The sequence below is a fragment of the Echinops telfairi genome, unplaced genomic scaffold (genome assembly GCF_000313985.2).
Source record: "Echinops telfairi isolate 266 unplaced genomic scaffold, ASM31398v2 ScPeMD7_7473;HRSCAF=8511, whole genome shotgun sequence".
NCBI classification, from domain to species: domain Eukaryota; kingdom Metazoa; phylum Chordata; class Mammalia; order Afrosoricida; family Tenrecidae; genus Echinops; species Echinops telfairi.
The window spans coordinates 13,792,448-13,811,342 of NW_022111377.1; the positions used below are offsets into that span (position 1 = coordinate 13,792,448).

Sequence of the window (18,895 nt, forward strand, 5' to 3'; positions counted from 1 at the left end):
GACAGCTGCTGGTGCTCGTGCTTCTAGCGCTGGGACCTGGGTTGTGTTTGTGTGAACTTGCTCCACCCTTTGGCCTGTCTTTTATATTATAAGATGATCCTACTCAATCTCATGCAGAATTCCTTGAACTTATTTCTTCTCTTATTTGAACACATTCTGCAATAGTTTTAATGAGGCCTTTAAAAACATTTTCCAAAAATTTAGGCCATATATACTTGAATGTAATTTTATGATGGCCTTATATTTTAATGACGATTGAGCTGGACATAAAATTCTATATTCAAGGCTAATTTTCTTCCATACATATAATGTTAATAATATGTTTTCAACCATTGCTTCTGCTGACAAGATGGGTTTTCCTTAACTTGTCGACCGTTGCTTTATCTGGCAACTTTTAGAATTTTATTTTTTTAAGTTCTTAGATTTCACTATTATCTACTTAAGTGTGTTTGTATTATATCTCGTTATTTTAAATGTTATTATCAGTTTCAATCCTTCAGCCATCCTTAAATCTGGAAATTTTTTAATTTTATCATTTTCTACAAATATTCCCATCTTCTTTGTCACTCTTTTGAAACTCATTCTGCTTTTGTCATTAATTATCTTTTGGACATTCCAATTTTCTCTCATCATTTTCCCTGATGCCTTCACGGAGAGTTTCAGATATACTTATTTTTTCACTCATCAGTTCATTCTTTAGTTGTAACTTTTTATTTTACATTCTTTATTATAACTTTTGTTTTCTTTATGCCAACCACCATGTTTTTCACACTCGATATTTCTAGTTAGTTATTCTTTGTGATCCCATGTTTACATTCCTATATCTTTCCTTGTCTCCTGTATATATGCTCATCCAGCTTATTAAAAACCTGGGTGCAGATGTTTTTAAAATTCTGCTTTACATGTTACATAGCCCTCAAATCTTTAACAATTTTTAACATTTATTTGGCCCCTGACAGTTTGCATGTGTGAACTCCCACAGTCATTGTCATTGAAGTTGCTCTCCTTGGTAAGTAAGGATCCCTAGGGGCACCGTGGATACTCCTTGGGCTACTCACCACAAGGTCAGCAATTTGAACCCAGCAGGGCCTCTGCAGTAGGGAGCTGCCCCTTGCTGCCTTCATGAAGGCTCAGGAAGCCTACAGAAGAGCTCAGCAAGGCAGCCTCCCTGTTTTTCTCCTCTGGCAATTTCGGGGAAAGGTAGAGACTAGACCTTTGCTTGTGTCCATCCAGGTGAGTTTAGGTGAACGAAAAAGGTGTTCCTTTCAGCAAAGAAATCCAAGCCCCGGTAACATTGCTGATCCCTGAGTTATCCCTCGATAGCATCTCTTACCAGCATCTCAGCCTTTTGAGCAATAGAGAAGGAATCCTCTGACTGTGGTTATCTGTGTCCCTGAGAATTCGAAGGGGAGTGAGGGGGGAAGGGTGTTTAACCACCTCTTCACTTCAGCAATGTCATCAGACTTTAAGGGGAATATCCATCGATGTTTCAGGTAGAAATATAATTGCTGATTTCTGTAGAAATTGTCTAGCAACCGTTGTTCCTTTGCCAAGAAGAAGGACAGCATGAGAGCTCTTCTCCAAGCTCAAGGGCAGTTTCCTGCTTCGCTAGGCTGCACTAAGCCACTTGCCAGGGGGGTCTAAGACAAGCTTGACACTTCCCAGGTGTTTCTTAGTCTCTATTACTCCCCCACCACCACCACTACCGCTTTGTGTTCTGCAAATTTATCCTTCCTACCAGAGTTTAGAGCAGCAGTTCTCAACCTGTGGGTCACGACCCCTTTGTGGGGAGTCAAAGGACCCTTTCACAAGGGTCACCTGATTCATATTAGTAACAAATGACAGTGATGAAGTAGCAACGAAAATAATGTTATGGTTACCACTACATGAGGCACTGTATGGAAGGGTCGCGGCAATAGGAAGGTTGAGAACCACTGGTTTAGAGTTTCTCCAGGGTTGATATCAGGTGAGGGAGCAGACAGGCATTGCTAGTTTGTTATCCAGGTCATATATGGCTTCTTTATCTTATCCGTAATCAGGAAAGGAATATTGAGGATATGCCATTGGCCATGTAACTCAAATTATAATATAGCTGGAAATAAATGTATCATAAGTGTGATATACATAAAATAACTATGGCCTTAATAAGGGCTATGAACAAAATACATGGTTAAATGAAAATGCGATGGTATTTTTGGGTGAAATATTTTATTATTCAGTGAATTACTCAGTGGTTCACTTAGGCACATGGGTGTATGAGAAAGCCAAATAAGGGTGGACATGTGACTGTTTAACATGAGCTTGAAAAGTGAAAAACCGTAGCTCCCTAGAGAATTTTTCTCTGCTCCCATTTAATGTTTCTTAAGTATTTCAATTATGTATCTTAAAATCCCATCAGAGAACATTTCTATTTTTGCTGAACCATTAATAATATACAAAAGCCAACAGGGGAGATGAAATTGTAAATGTGTTTACTCATAATTGTGCTGTCCACATTCTTTCATCTGGATACTTCAAGTGTCCTCCTTTCCTCCTTCCTGTCTGTCTGAAGAGTTTCTGTAGCCCCGATTATAGCAGGACTATGAGCAATACAATTCCTTAGTTTTCTTCCTCTGAGAAATATTTCTTTTCCCCTTTCATCCCTGAAGACTGTCTCACTGGCTATGGAACTCTGGGTTGAGTTATTTCTGTATTTGGGGGCACCATGGTTTTTGGTGAGAAATCTGCTGTCATTTGAATTGGTTTTCCCCCACAGACACTTATATTTTTCCTGCTTCTGAAATGTCTCCTATGACACAATTACGTGTACTGGAATTCCCAATCTTCATAACGTTGCTCATGTTGTTATGATGCAACTGAACACCTTTACATAGTCAATAAAGCAAGGTAATCATGTTTGTTTCCCTCTGACTTCAGCCACATGTTATCTGAGTCGGAAATGTTATCCTTCATTCCACATCCTCTTCTACATTGGCCTTGATTTCTAGCAGTGCCCTGTTGAAGTAATGCTCAGCCACTTTGAATAATGTAAAGTTTTACTTGTATGTGAAATTAATGATATTATTCTCTACTTTCCACATTTGATTGGACACCTTTATTTCAAATGCTCACAAATATGGATCTCTTCCAACCAATTGGTTGGGTAGCTGTCTGAGTTAGTTAAAGTTTAGTGTGCCAACCTGGCCAATAAATACATGTGGGGCTAATTGAAAGGCGGAGAGATAAATGGCTTGGTGAGCCTCGCCTTTCTAGTTCTCCAGTCTCTTGCTTTGTGATAGTCAGACCAGGGTGCAGCTGCCTTAGCCAGTTCCCTGCTTCAGCTTGCAAGGCTCACTTCCTGCAAGACATCTCCAAGGAGAAGCCGCATGGACCTACCCCAATGCAGCCCTGGGTGTTGGAGCAGCCGTGTGGAGACCCCTGCCAGCGCTGAGATCTTACATGCTCACTGATTCGGCTTTCCTCCGGCAGTCGGCATCATAGTGTGTGTTTTGTGGGATGAAGGAGGATTTTGTGGATTGGTGTTGGACATACGGGTTAATGTTGCACTTGTGGGCTTGGGCAGCACTGGGTTGGGATGTTTTCTTCATGTGCACTCACACTTTATATAAAACTCTCTTACATATGAGTTTCTGTGGATTTGTTTCTCTAATGTACCCAGAGTAACACACTGTCTTGACATTTCTCATTGTAGACAAGAGTTGCATCTGTTTGCTAAAATATCTCAATTGGTATTTCATCAGCTCCTGAAGCCTTGTGCTTTACTAATGTCTTCAGCGCAGCATGAACATCTTCAATATCACCAGTTCTTAATCAGGTACCACCTAACATGTAATCCTACTTGGTAGAGTAATTCTATTTGGCCACACATTTTTCAACAGTGCAAAACAAGACTTTATTTTTTATTTCATTCGGTTCTTCATTTTTTTCTTTCAGCTTGAGAAATGCCAAGCTTGTTCTTCCCTTTTGGTTTTCCGACTCCAAGTTATTACACATTTCATTATAACACTATACTCTGTCTTATCAAGTGGCTCTTTGATATCCTATGTTCAGCTCTATTGTTTCATCATTTATGTCACTCATTTTAACCACTGATCATTCAAGGTCAACTTTTGGAGTCTCTTCCTACATCCATTCTGGTCTTCTCTTTCTTTCCTGTCATTTTAATGGCCATTTGCCTTTCTCATGACTGATGCCCTTGATGGTAGCTCACAGCATGTCTGATCTGTGGTGATTACTTCAATGTGCCAAGCCAGTTCTTGAGATATTCTCTAAATTCAGGTGGAGTACACTTACGGCTGTACTTTGACTCTTTTTTTAAATCATTTTATTGGGGGCTCGTACAACTCATCACAATCCATATATACATCCATTGTGTCAAACACATTTGTACATTTGTTGCCATCATCATTCTCAAAACATTTGGTTTCTACTTGAGTGCTTGGCATCAGCTCCTCATTTTCCCTCCCTACGTGCTCCCCCTTCCCTCATGAACCCTTGATAATTTATAAATTATTATTTTTCATTTATTACACTGTGCAAGGTTTCCCTTCACCCACTTTTCTGCTGTCCATCCCCCAGGGAAAGGGTTATATGTAGATCATTGTGATCAGTTCCCCCTTTCCACCCCATGTTCCCCTTACCCTCCTGGTATTGCAACTCTCATTATTGGTCTTTAGAGGTTTATGTGTCCTGGATTCCCTGTGTTTCCAGCTCTTATCTGTACCAGTTTATATTCTCTGGTCTAGCCAGATTTGTAAGGTAGAATTGGGATTATGATAGTGGGGGAAGGGGGTGAAGCGTTACAGAGCTAGAAGAAAGTTATATGTTTAATCATTGCTATATTGCACCCTGAGTGGCTCATATCCTCCCTGTGAACCTTCTGTAAGGGGATGTCCAGTTACCTACAGATGGACTTTGGCTCTCCACTCTGTACTCTCCCTCATTCACAATGATCTGATTTTTTTGGTCCTTGATGCCTGATACCTGATCCTATGTACACCTTGTGATCACACAGGCTGGTGTGCTTCTTCCATGTGGGCTTTGTTGTTTCTCAGCTAGATGGCCGCTTGTTTATCTTCAAGCTTTTAAGACCCCAGACACTGTACTTTGACTCTTGTGGACTTGCTTAAAATTTCTTCAACTCTAACTTGCATTTGCATATGAACAATTGATGAGCTGTTCCATGCCTGGCTCCTGATCGTATCCCGACGGATGCTCTTGGGAGTCTCCTTAGTCCTCTTTTCATAAATGGAGGGAATTTGGTTTCTAGGCATTCCATTTTATTTCTAATGACTTCCGCCTTTCCTCGATTCATGCTTAATGCATTTCATGTTCTGATTGTTACTGGACAATTATAGCTTTCTTCTCATTTTGAGGCATGCCACATCCATCCATACAGTTCTTAAAAGGTTGGTACCATCCAAACCAATAAAGGTGACTCTACTTTGAGAAGGCAGCTTATATTTTAACTTCTCTCCAATCTGTGGGCTCTTCCCTTGAGGCTATATCAGATCATTGTTTCTTTGCTATTCGTAAGATTTTCGCTGGCCAGTTATTATAGAAGAAGATGGGCAGATTTTTCGTGCTGTTCTCTGAGTGTAGGCTTCATTGAAAGCTGTCCACAATAGATGGTCCTACTTGAATTTGAAATAGGTAACAAAGCTTCCAACATCATACCAATAATACACAAGCCAGTACAGTATGATCAACTGATAGACAATTTTTCTTCCAGTTAGAATTCTTACTTAAAGGCATTCAGTCATAACCTTACAAATGCTAACAGTACATCATTAGCTCCTGAGCAAAGTAACTATATATAAAATTACTATATACCCAGTAACTTTATAGTTATCTATTTTTAAGACTGTCTCCTACATTAGATTTTTACCTCTGTAAGGTAGGTACCATGTCTATCATAGTATACTGTACCATGTAAGCACTGAATGTTTGCTGAATAAATGAATAAGGGAAATGACAAGTCAAGAATCAAATCAATCCCCCTTGAACTGTTAAATGAATAAAGTTTATAATTATGGGGTCTAATTGGAACAATAGCAAATATATTAAAATGAGATTCTCCCATTCCCAACATGAGATTGAGCTATGGTTGTGTTCCTAGAGAATTAGCCCTCATTTCATTTCCTGCCTCCTAAAATGTCAATGAATACATTATCCAAGTCTCTTTTTTATTAGAAGCTCAATTGTAGACAGAAGTAGTTCACATTTAATTGATTGAAGTGACCATACAATCTCTTTGAAAATTTATTGAAAATTCTATAGGGGCTTGGCATTACTAATTAGTACCTCTATAAATTTTAGAGGGAGATTAATAAGAAAAATAAGTAAAGGGATTAAAGCTTATAAATTGTCAACCTTTCATCAATACCCACAATTCTTACATTGTCATATTATGGACAGAGTGCCCTATACTTTAATCTTTAATTTAACTAACCGTACCTTTGTCTCCAAACCACTAAGATATCGCTGAGAGTCAGAAACCAACCTTGAAAAGGATTGCAGTTCTCTAGTATCACAAAGATAAGAAGTCTCATTAATTAGCTGTGAGTTCCTCATCCCCTTTATGCAGAAGTTACATGAATCTCTAGGTGTGATTATCTGTTATTGTTTTGGAAAGGCATTTGGAAGATTTAGCTGTAGACTGTTAGTTCTTTCCCAAAGCTAATTTTAGAAAAGCGGTAAGCAGTAGCTCCTTTTTCTCTCTGTAGCCACACAGAGACCGAGTGGCTTATCAAAGATCTCATTCAAAAAAATAAGATGTCAGCAATATATATGAACATAGTACATTCCCAGGAAAGTAGGGAGTTGTCAATGTGTAAATATTTACCTTCTGCAAATATTTTCTTTTTCCTTTTAAACCTATAGTCTTTCAAATATCTGTTTACATTATTTCACAGCTGTATGGCAAAATCTGTTGGGAAATCTTACCTTGAATTTTCCATTCCACCAAACTCCTTTATATTATCATTTTAATTATAGGTATATAGAGAGAAATTTTCTTGTGTACACATTCTTGAAATAAAATAAAGGTCCCTTAAATATTATTTAAGCTACTCATAAACAAGATGACATCTGTATGAGTGCCTATGTGATTTGGTAGTGCTCCAAGGGGTCTAGGCTCAGAGTAGCAAACCTTATGTGTGATCTAAATGTGCTCCTTGTGCTTAACTGGTAAACATTCCGTTTCTCTCTCTCTCTCTCTCTCTCTCTCTCTCTCCCCCCTAATCATTGCTGTTATCTGAGGTGACCTGCAGCACTGTTAGGAACCCTCGCGGTGTGGTGGTTAGGTGTGGGGCTGCGGTCCACAAGTTGGAGGTTAGAAACCGCCCATCACTGTGAGAGTGAAACACCGGGCTTTCTACGGCCATAAACAGAAACTCCAAAGGGGCAGTTCTACTCTGTCCTACAGGGTCGCTGTGAGCTGGCATCGACTCAGTGACAGTGAGTTTGGGGGGGTTTGTTGGTTTTTTGGGTGGCATGGTTTCATAAGCACTAGACTGCTAACTACATGGTCTTTGATTCAAACCCCCAGCCACTTCTTGAGAGAAAGATTCGGTTGTCTGGTTCCATAAAGATTTACAGCCTTGGAAACCCTATTCACAGAGGGGTTATGAGCCGGGACTGACACAGTGGTCATGCCTCTGTTCTGGGGTCTGGACTGTGTTACTCATTAAACAATGGCGTGCTATACTGTGCTGGGAATATTTATGCTCTGGAATTGTTTACTACTTGTGGACTGAACTGAGCTATCCAGAAGAGTTATTTATACATTTTAAAAAAGATTTTGTTTAAACCTTTCCAAGTGAAGCATCCGATATCAAATTAGTTATAATAATAAAAATATTCAGTATATCCATGTGCTCATACAATTTTGAGTTTTGAGTACCCTGATAGATTCTCTATCACTTTTCTTCTCTGATCAATTCACATTACCATGTCTTCTCTCTGGGGGTTGGTGATTTATTCCTGATCCCAATTTCACATATTCTTCCTGTTCATCTCCTTCCCTTCTTGTAAGGACTTTCAGCCCTTCAGAAAAGGTGCAATCCTAATAACTACAGACTCTGAAGAGCAGTCGGCCACAACCCAGAGCTGTGAAGCTAGGGCTTCAGTCAGCCATTCTGATCAAAGCCTATCAAACACCCAGAGTTTTCCGTGCATGTGAAAGCGGGTTTTAATTAAGTAGGACCCGTTACAGTCATGCTGTCTCTGAAAATACCAAGTGTATTTTAGTCTACCAATACAGATTTTGGGGCACACCCTTGTGATGGTAGGGTCAAGGTTCATGCCATTATCAGAGATCAGTGCCAACTTTTACGTTTCACTGCTCAAATGCATCTTTCCGATCCTAGTTATTAGATTTCCTCCACCGTGTACCATTTACCTCCCTAATACAAATTATTTACTTTCAGACAGAGAAAGGACTCTCAACAGTCTGGCAAGAAAACGGACAGAACGCCGTAGATCACTGGCAAAAGGCTGTGATCCTGCTAGGAAAGTTCCGGAACTTTGAAGTTATATTTCAAGGTATCCGAACACGGGACCTGGGCGGAGGAGCTGCAATTGATGACATCGAATTTCAAAACTGCATGACTGGTAAGTATCTGGAAAGCACTTCCATTTGGGAGCCCATTTCTACTTATTATATTTTAGCTTTGCTACACTTTATAAAGCTGTCTGCTAGTAAGTGTTCTGTACTTACCCCAAACTCCAGTCAATGAGATAACTCCACAGTTGTCAAGTTTACAGTTGCATAACATTTAAGACGTAGTTTATTTTCCAGTCTTTCACGGCCAACGTGGTTGCTCTCTGCCTCCTATAACCTCTCTTTTAACATACTGAACTGATCTCCCTTAGGTTGAATTTTCAGCACAATGTAAACTGTAAACAATATTTACAACATGTACTGAATTAAAATTATTCTGAAATGAAGTAGTATAAAGGAAATAGAAAGCTGACACTCAACAGGTATATTACAAATAAATTAAGATATAATTCAAGCAGATAATGAACAGAGAGCTTTACTTAACAACAAAAGCCTAAAACCAACCATGCCCACTGCCATCAATTCAAATTCAACTCTATATAGGATTTCCAAGTGTTTGAATGGAAACCTCATTGTACTTAAGGGACTTAACATGCGAAACTAACCCATTGCTGTCAAGTTTATTCCAATTCCTTATAACACTGTAGGACTGAGTAGAAATGCCCCATTCTCCTGTATAGGAAGGAGTGAATTTGAATTGTATACTTTTCTGTTAGCAGTTGATGGAGTACTGAATCATATATCCCTGGACTCCTATCGAATGAACAGCACCTTGGTAAAGCATACCGCCACTTCCCATGCTGCTAAATTCAAAGTATATCTACTCATAGATTTTCTTTAGAAAACTGTTTAGAGTAGTTTAAAATGAATTTTCAATATATTCATATGATCTTTCAGTCTGCAAAGTTCTCTCAGAAGAATTCTTCCATTTGATTTTCAAAATAGTACTGTGTGATGTCTATTGCTAATGAAGTATATGCTCTTTGTGGTTTGCTACCTTGATGCACTTGGCGGCACACCTCTGGGACTGACGAACTAAACCTGAATGCTGTGTCATCGTACCAGTATCATTGCTCTCATGATCGTATCATTTTGCTGAGGGGATTTTAAAATGTGACTTTAGTTTTGGAGATGTTATGGCATCTGCTCTTTCTCTAACAACTGCTGCTTCAAAGGATTCTGTGTAAGAGTAAATCCTGCACAGTTTGACATTCCCTACATTTTTTCCCAGGAAAGGTGGTTGCTACCTACTTTCCGTATATGCTCAACTACTGCTATTGATGGTGTTGTGCCCCCTACACCTACTAGGTGCAGTAAAGCCTAATTTTTATGTGTTGGGTCATAATTCCATTTGGAAATGGATCTTCTGTATTGTGAATGAAGCAGTATCGCTAAAGACTGTGCCTTAAATTCACCTCTTAGAGGAAATCAAAAGAAAGGAAAGCCAAGTATGGATGGGGGAAGAAAGATGCCAGGCCACAGGAGAAGTGCCCAGGAATTGCAGCTCAGAAAAGACAAGGACCTTTTCTCAGAGCTGCAAGAGACAGAAAGCCTATCTCTAGAGCTGCATTATTTTCAAATGTTTGTTTTAAATTTTCATTGTGAATTGTGTGGGGGATTGCATTTCAGGTCATCAATTTTGTATTCAACTTAAACTACTTATCAAACCTCCCAACAGCTTTCTCTGTCCTCCCCTGGCCCTTAGATTTCTTTTCTCCCTCTCGTAGATCATTATCTTCTCTTTCACCCAAGTTAACACCTCTTTCCCTTTGAGTCTGTGACTCCCAGTTCTTCCCCACTTCCCCCACCCCTGATAACAATCAAAGTCTGTTTCTCTTGTCATGAAAATCACTTATCATACAGTTTTAAAAAACTTTTATAATAATGGTCTCATGCAATAGTTATCCCTCCATGAGCGACTAACTTCAGTCAGCATAATATCTGCCAAATCCATCCAGGTCATGACGGGTTTCCTCCATGCCATGACTGTTCCGCCATTATTTTCTAGCTATGCAACTTTTCCATTGTGTGTATGTAAACAACATTTACTTACCCATTCTTCCACCGATGGGGATTTCGGTTGTTTTCATCTTCTTGCTACTGTGAACAGTGCTGCAATGAACTAAGAACCACTTTCTATTCTCCTACATGTTTAGAAGCTGAATGTGGTGGGTGGTGTTTCTGTAACAGCAGCACTGGATAACAACCTCAGACATGTCACCTACAGTCGGGATATCTGCACTCCAGATGATGTAGTGAGCATGCAGCTATGCCAAATAAGAAGCAAGATTTGTGCTCGGAGTGTTAGGGAGGAAATGCGCTAGAAAAAGAAAACAGCGTTCTGAACATAATGTCTGTCATGAGAAAAAAATCTTAGAAGTAAGAATGGAGCCTTTGGAAACTGTTCTGGTAACTTTCCTAGTAATATGCTGAATTTCTCTTGTGGTTTGTAACTCAATCTATGCATGATTCTGGCAATTTGGAAAAGAAAATTCTTTTAACAATTTTCCTAAGGTTTGGGAAAGAAAGGAGCATTTATTACATGAAAGGAATGATTTTCCTCTCCAGGGAAACAGGAGATAGGGTGACTCAGGACAGACAGGAACTGAGACATTATTTATTCCGGCTCTGTTAAGTATTATGTTGAACTTCATTCTATTTCTTAGCCTTCTTGTTTTAAACTCTGGTGAGAATGAAAATACCATAATAAATCCTGTTCAACTCAGTGGTTGAACTCGGCACTGAGTAACACTTTAGTATCTTATAGTTAATATCAAATTTGTATTTAGAATACATTTTCGGAAAAAATATGCATTTTTAAGTAGCCCAATGTGCTATATAAATAGTAAGGATTTTCAAATAATTTGGGGACATCATAACAAATTTTAGTACAGAATAACAAGACATCAAGGTGTAAATTTCTGAAAGAATTTGTATAGAACCATTAATTATGTATTTACTTTTATCCCCTTTGTTTTGAATCGTGGTTGGTATTAGGTGCCATCCAGTTGTGACCCTAAACACAACACAAGGACACAGTGCCCGATCCCACACCACTCTCACAATTATTCCTGGTTTGTTCAGATTTGACTTAGATGTCAACAAAATGCTGATGTCCACTATTGGTAAGGAGAATGGCTAAGCATATGAGTTAAGCTCAGTTGTTTCCTCCTACTGACAGTTTAATTGAAGAGTATGGTAAAAACTCTGTCACTAAATAAAAAATAAATAAACAAAAATAAAAATCCCACTGCTATCTAATTGATTCTGACTTACAGAGACCCTACCGGACCGAGTAGAATGACTGGTGTGTTTAAATCAGCAACCTTGGGGTAACTAGCCCAAAGCTTAGTCCACCGCACACCAGGATGTTTCTGTCAGAGTCCAGTGGAAAAGGGTAGAACTCTGAGCCAAACTCACTGAGCTTGGAACCTGGCTTTGGCACTTTGGGCCCTTCCTGGCTGGAATAAGTTTTAGTTCACTGCATCCCAGTTCCCTCATCGGTGAAAATGAGGAAGATGTTAATAATACTTTCATCCCAGGTTTCTGTGAATTCTAAATAGTTTAATAAATATCAAGTGTTCAGACATTTGGACACATGTAAATGTATTTTGTTGTTGTACTTCCATTATTATTAACTGTCATTCATATTCTTACGTGGTGAGTCATTTCCCTGAATGAAGAAAGCAACTTCAAATTATATGCAAACTAAGTCATCATAGCCTTTATTATGGAACTGATGTTATCCTTGTTTGAAATGAATACATAGCATTTTCCTTTCTTTCTTTCCCTCATTCTTTCTTTCCTGCCTTCATTCTTTCCCCTTCGATTGTGGAGGACAACACACACAGGGAAAGGCCTGCAGAGGAGTTCCCCAGCCCCAGGAATCAAAACAATGACAGTGTTCCAGAAAGTGTCCTGGCCCATGCACGTGTGTGTGCAAACTTAGCGAACTACTGCACATTTTAGCTTAACTTTTACTTCTTCCTGTTAAGTTTTATTGATATCATTTGCATACCATACAATTCAAGGGTTTAATTTTATTTAAAGAGTTTTGCAGTCATCACTGCAATCAGTTTTAAAACATTTTTCTTCTTTCTTATACTTATTATTTCCCCCCCCCCCCATTTTCCTCTAAGCAACTCTAAGAAATTATTAAGTCATTTATGGTACCTATAGATTTGCCGATCCTGGACTTCACATGCAGAAAAACATAGTAAGACCACTTTGTACCCTCACCCCCCCAAAAAAAAAAAACCCAAATCCAAACTATGATAGCAAAATGAAACAGACCTCAATGTAAAGAAAGCAGAAAATATTAAAAATTAGAACAAATTTAAAATGGGTCCAAAGGGTGAACAAATGATGATATTTAATTTTAACCGAATTACATCTGCATTAATTCACTTTCAAATGTATTCTGTCTGACAGTATGTCTATTCACATCCCTGGGCAGTGGTCGGAGGGGACTTCTTTGAGGCTAAAGCCATGTGGCGATCCTGCAAATGCATTTGCAGCTTCCATAGTCATCTCTAATGTTCTGCTAGCTAGATGCTCAGAAGGTAATCTCTAATACCATTCCCACCTTTGGTCCTAGATTTTACTATTTACAGGAATCATACCGACAGGAGTATTTCTTCCATGTGGACATAGTTCACACCTCACTGAGATTGATGCTTGTTGTAAGGAAAGCCTTTAAGAACCTCCGAAGCTTTTCTTTCCAATAGTGGGGCCATGTCTGTTTTGTGTTTTCACCATACTTTTTTACCCACATCATCAGTGAGCTTTTTCTGAGGACAAGTATTGAGTAGGGCCATGTCATAAGAACAAATCGTTCTTAGATTAGGGATATGGTTAAGTGTGATCCCAAATTCATTAATTTAGCTATGGTTTATATATGTTCCTGGTTCATAGTAGAGATATTCTTGGCATTTTATTGGGGATTGAACCAAAGTCCAATGACTTTCAGATCCATAACCTTGGGATATTAACCGTGTGATTCCTCTCAGGTGTTTTAGTCTTAAATCCAAGGGAATATTTCAGTTCCTTTAATCTGTTACAGGTATGTTGAAGGTAAAGTCCAATTCACTTAGTGGGGTTTCAAAATTGACTCTTTATGGTGTGGTCTATGAAGGATGTTGTACCTCTTGAATGGACAGACTCTAAAGTCCCAATTGTCTGTAGCACATGTTCTGGGTCATTAAGGCCTGGATAGAAACTAGCTCAAAAGTGCCCAATCGATGCTCCAGCAAAGCATAGTGAAGAAAGCAGATGGTATCTGGTTATCAATTAAAATAGCATATGGGGTCTGAAAGGCTTTTATTCAAACCAGAAGCCATCTAAGTGAGGCTTCAACCAAGTCCGCATCAAAGAAGCTCGCCAGCCTGTGTGATCCAAAGATGACTGTAATAAAATCTGAATAAAATGAAGGGAAAGTATCACAGCTTGAATTGTTAACCCCAAATTGTAGAGGGCTACGGAGGACAGCGCGGGCCCAGTATCCATCTGCAGCAGAGAAACTAGTCAGATTAAGTCTCTGGCAGATCCCCTCTGGCCACAAGAGAGGGACGCAAACAGCCTGACTGTCGGGCAGAGATGATCGAAAACGTCATGATGGTGAATAGAGAGAGCCACATATGATATCTGGTCATGTGGCCTACCTCTTGACCAAACCTGAATTTGCTCTAAGCTTAAATATTTCTCACTTTTTCCACGGCAGAAATTTCTTCTCTGACTTTTAAAATATTGTTGGTGGTCTTTTCACTCGTACTCTTTATTTTTATCTTTATATTATTATCATTTATTTTTCAGTTTCATTCTGCTTTTGCTTTTTTATTGTTTCTGTTGGTTGTCCCACTGTCTGAAGCACAGAAGATGTGGATGCATAGAGACAATAACAGATGCAATGATGGGGGGGTGGGGGGTGGTTTGAGGGGCAATGGGTCACAAGCAACGAATGCAAAAGTGAGTCGGAAGCAACAGAACTGATTGTTATGATGTGTATAAAACTCTTTTGAAAAGAACTATGGAAGTGTATGATATGTGAATTTTATATCATGAAAACTATTAAAAAAAAACAAGATGAAACCAAAGTTGACCAATTGTTACCATAGATGAAGAAAAAAGAGTTTTTGCTTAGGGGGCATTAAGTTTATGTTAATTGTGGTGGAATAATCAATATAATCAATCACACTGGCTTATCCATATAGAAATTGTTGAACCAGAGAATGTTTTGTTGCATAAATTTTTGCCACAATGAAAAAAAGTATTATGCTAATAACAATGAGTACAAGAAAGAAGAAAACATTCTAAAATTGATTGTGATAATGATTGTACAACTCTTCATGCTATAATTGAATTACTGAATTGTATGATATATGGATTGTCATAGTAACCAGCCTCTGACAACATTGGGGGAGGGGGGTGTTCCATAGAAGCAATTGTACAGCGATAATATATAACAATTATAGTAAAGTCATAGAAGATAGGAAAGGTAGGAGAGAATGTAAAATAAAGGAGTCAGACACATTTCATAGTAGCATGCTCACCTCAGCCACTCTTGGTGGTCCACGTGGAGGTGGGAAACAAGAGAGGGGGAGAGGCCTCTTTATTTCTTTCCAAGGTCTATATATACCTAGGGGCCTGCAAGCCCCCCAGATTACAGGTAACCACATACATCACAGGAAGGGGTTGTACCATAGGTAATACAGCAATGGGAGGGGGAAACCTAGGGGTGTACGTGCAATAGGAAGAGGAGGGATTAGGGGTACACATGTGACAAGATGGGCAGATCCTAGATTCAAGATGGCAGACTAGCCTTGGTCCTCCTTGACTTGGTTTGATCTATTCTCTGGCTCTCCATGGAAACAATCACTATCCTTATCAGTAGGGTGTGAGCCCCACCTATGGTGGAACAGACAGTCATCTGATTGCTCTGGATGGCTGATGCCTTCAGGGAGATGACTTCTAAGCAGCAGAACTCACAATGTGCTGGCAAACAGTTTGAAAACCAGCAGGGAGAAATCTTTCTGTTTCCCACACTAGGTGAAGGTCAATAAAACATTTTTTAAGTGCCCCATTAGGAATATAATACAAAGTGTGTTTTCCCTTTGGGTGTCCATGTAAGGAATGTTAAGCATTTATCCCAAGGCCAGGTTGCCCTATCTGGTTTACCTACCAACCGAAGTGATAGCTTCTCTGAGACAGACCCTACCCTGCCCTCCTCCCCACTTGAATTTTCATGAAGGTTCACTCAGCATCTTTTGAGAAGTGTCTGTTTGTTTGAGGTGACTATAGAAAAATGTTAAATGGCAAGGACTGATTGACCTTCTCCCTCTCCACCCAACATGAGGAAACAGATCCCAGTTGAGGAGAGGCTTCCTCTATTGAAGTGTTTTGTAAGATGTGCAAGAAAGGGGCGGATCTGTGGATCCTGAGCACTCAGCAGGCACATCACATCCTTGTTTGGCAGAGCAGCTTGGTAGATTATAGGACCCGAGAACAGATGCCTTCCTTTGTCTTAATGTTTATCTTTATGGTAATGGCCACACACGATATTTGTCCTCTTATGATTAACTAGCTTTGCTTAGCACGATGGTTTCCAGGTCCATCTATGTAATGAGAGGTTTTGTGCTTTAATCACGCATTTAAAGGGTGCATAGTGTTCTGCTGGGTGTATGTACCAGAGTTTCTTTATCCATTCTTCCACAGATGGGTGTGTGGGCTGTTTCCAGATTCTTGCTGCTGTGAACTGTGCTTCAATGATCATGGGGAGCACATATCTGTTCCTGTTCTGTTTCGTATTTCTTCAGGGTTATATGGCATTTTCTAATCCCAGTTGGTTTAGGTAACACCATGTTACTTCCCGCAATAATTGTACATGTTTATAAGCCCATTAGCAGTATATACGACCTTCTCCAGTATTTGTTATTTTCTGGTTTTCTTTTGTTTTTTAATGTGGCTTTTGCTATGAGTACATTTTTCTTAACGTTTATTTCCTCCTTTTATCCTGCCTTCCTCTTGAATTACATAAACTGAGGTTTATCCTCAAGTTTTCTGCTTTCTCTCTAATCTCCTAACAGTGACAGTACAGCACATACATGAATATGGGATATAAGATCTAGACTTAAAAAGAGTGTTATTTGCAGAAATGTTCTAATTAATTTTGCTTGGCAAAAATACTCTCTTCAGAGCTTCCCTGCTCAGAGTAATTATTATCTTTCAGCAAATTAAGTAGTTTCTTGATTCTATATTTTTATTTTTAAAAGTCAACTAACAAATACATCCCATATGAAATGTTGCTCTATAGGAATCTCTAACGGTTAACAGTTATATCATAAAATGCCTTATACAATGCCAACACATAAATAGTTTATATTTCTATTAAATTCAATGCTACTTGGTGTATACCAAAACAAATTCTCATTAATATCAATATTGTACTATTTCAAGTCAAATATATCTAAGACATGATATAAGGAGATTAAATTTTAATACTGCTAACTTTAGAGTCATATTTTCCAATAATAATTTTATAGTAGGATTACATAAAGATATTTGTTTTTAATAAGACTTGCTTCCACTTGATGATATTCAGATTGTCAATCAATGTGCTCTTACTGAATCTACATTATGCAAATAAGAGAAAATTACATGTAACTTAAGGAAATGCAATATTGAGCCATGATATAGATGATTAAATTATAAATTACAGATTCTAATAAATATCATGTTAGCTGTGATATTGGTGCAAAGAAGCATTTTATCATAATGTGTATTCTTTACTTTTGTGAAAAATATCCAGAGTCATGAAGATCCTCTCCAACTTTCCCATAAACATTAAGTCCCTGCTCCTATAATTCTGTAAAATGACACAATGTCTTGATTTATAAGATTACTGAATCATTTACTTATATTTAAACGTTCTATTTTTCAGACTTACGTATTGATGCAGTTTCATATAAACCCACTGCCAATGAGTCCATTTTGACCACAGTGCTCCTGTACAACAGAGTAGACTAAGCTTGGGGTTTCCAAGGCTGTCATCTTATGGAATAGACAGTGGGCTCCTCCTCCTACTGGGCAGCTGGTGGATTTCATCCACTTACCCTTGGGTTGGCAGCTCAGTGCTTAATGTTTTGGGTCACCAGGACAATAGTTTAGTCCTATCGCTTACCAAATTATATTTTACTGAGTGGAAGTGCCATTATTACCCATTGTCATGACTTTTACATTGGGGAATTTTTTGTTTTGTTTTCATCATTTTATTTGGGGCTCATAGTACAATCCATATATCCATTGTTTATTGAAATCATTTTATTGGGGGCTTGTAAAACTCTTATCACAATGTAAGCATCCATCCATTGTGTCAAGCACATTTGTACATTTGTTGCCATCATCATTTTCAGAACATTTCTTTCTACTTGAGACCTTGGTATCAGCTTCTCATTTTCCCCCTTCTTCCCCCATCCTCCCTCTCTCACGAACCCATGATACTTTATAAATTATTATTTTTCATGTCTTACACTGACCGATGTCTCCCTTCACCCACTTTTCTGTTGTCCATCTCCCTGGGAGGAGGTTACAGGTAGATCATGTTGATTGATTCCCCCTTTATCCCCCACCTTTCCCTTACCCTCTTGGTATGGCTACTCTTAATATTGATCCTGAGGGGTTTAGCTGTCTTAGAGTCCCTGTGTTTCCAGCTCTTATCTATACCTGTGTACATGCTCTGGTCTAGCTGGATTTATAAGATAGATTTGGGGTCATGATAGTACAGGGGGTGGGGTAGGGACGGTGGAAGAATTAAAGAAGTAGAAGAAAGTCGTATGTTTCATCAGTGCTATACTGTACCCTGACTGTCTCGTCTCCTTCCCGTGGCCTTTCTGAAAGGGGATGTCCCATTGTCTACAGATGGGCTTTGCATCTCCACTCCATACTTCCCCTCATTCACAACAGCATGATTTTTTGTTCTGGGTCTTTGATGCCTGACACCTGATCCTATCAACACATGATCACACAGGCTGGTGTGCTTCTTCCATGTTGGCTTTGTTGCTTCTCAGCTAGATGACTGCTTGTTTATCTTCAAACATTTAAGACCCCAGACGCTATATCTTTTGATAGTTGGCACCATGAGCTTTCTACACCGCATTTGCTTATGCACCTGTTTTGTCTTCAGCGATCATGTCTGGAAGGTGAGCATCATGGAATGCCAGCTTAATAAAACAAAGTGTTCTTGCATTGAGGGAGTACTTGAGTAGAGGCCCAATGTCCATCTGCTACCTTAATACTAAACCTATAATATATGTATGTAGATCATCATCATATATAAAT

At 38.9% G+C, this 18,895-nt stretch overlaps 1 protein-coding gene across 1 annotated transcript in view; it reads left to right on the top strand.

Annotated features, from left to right (window-relative positions):
• The window catches only part of MALRD1 (MAM and LDL receptor class A domain containing 1), an 819,322-nt gene that overhangs the window by 483,417 nt on the left and 317,010 nt on the right, over nt 1–18,895 (top strand). The window contains 1 exon segment of the mRNA XM_013008119.2: nt 8,430–8,613. Within this exon segment, the coding sequence (XP_012863573.1) occupies nt 8,430–8,613 (184 nt within the window).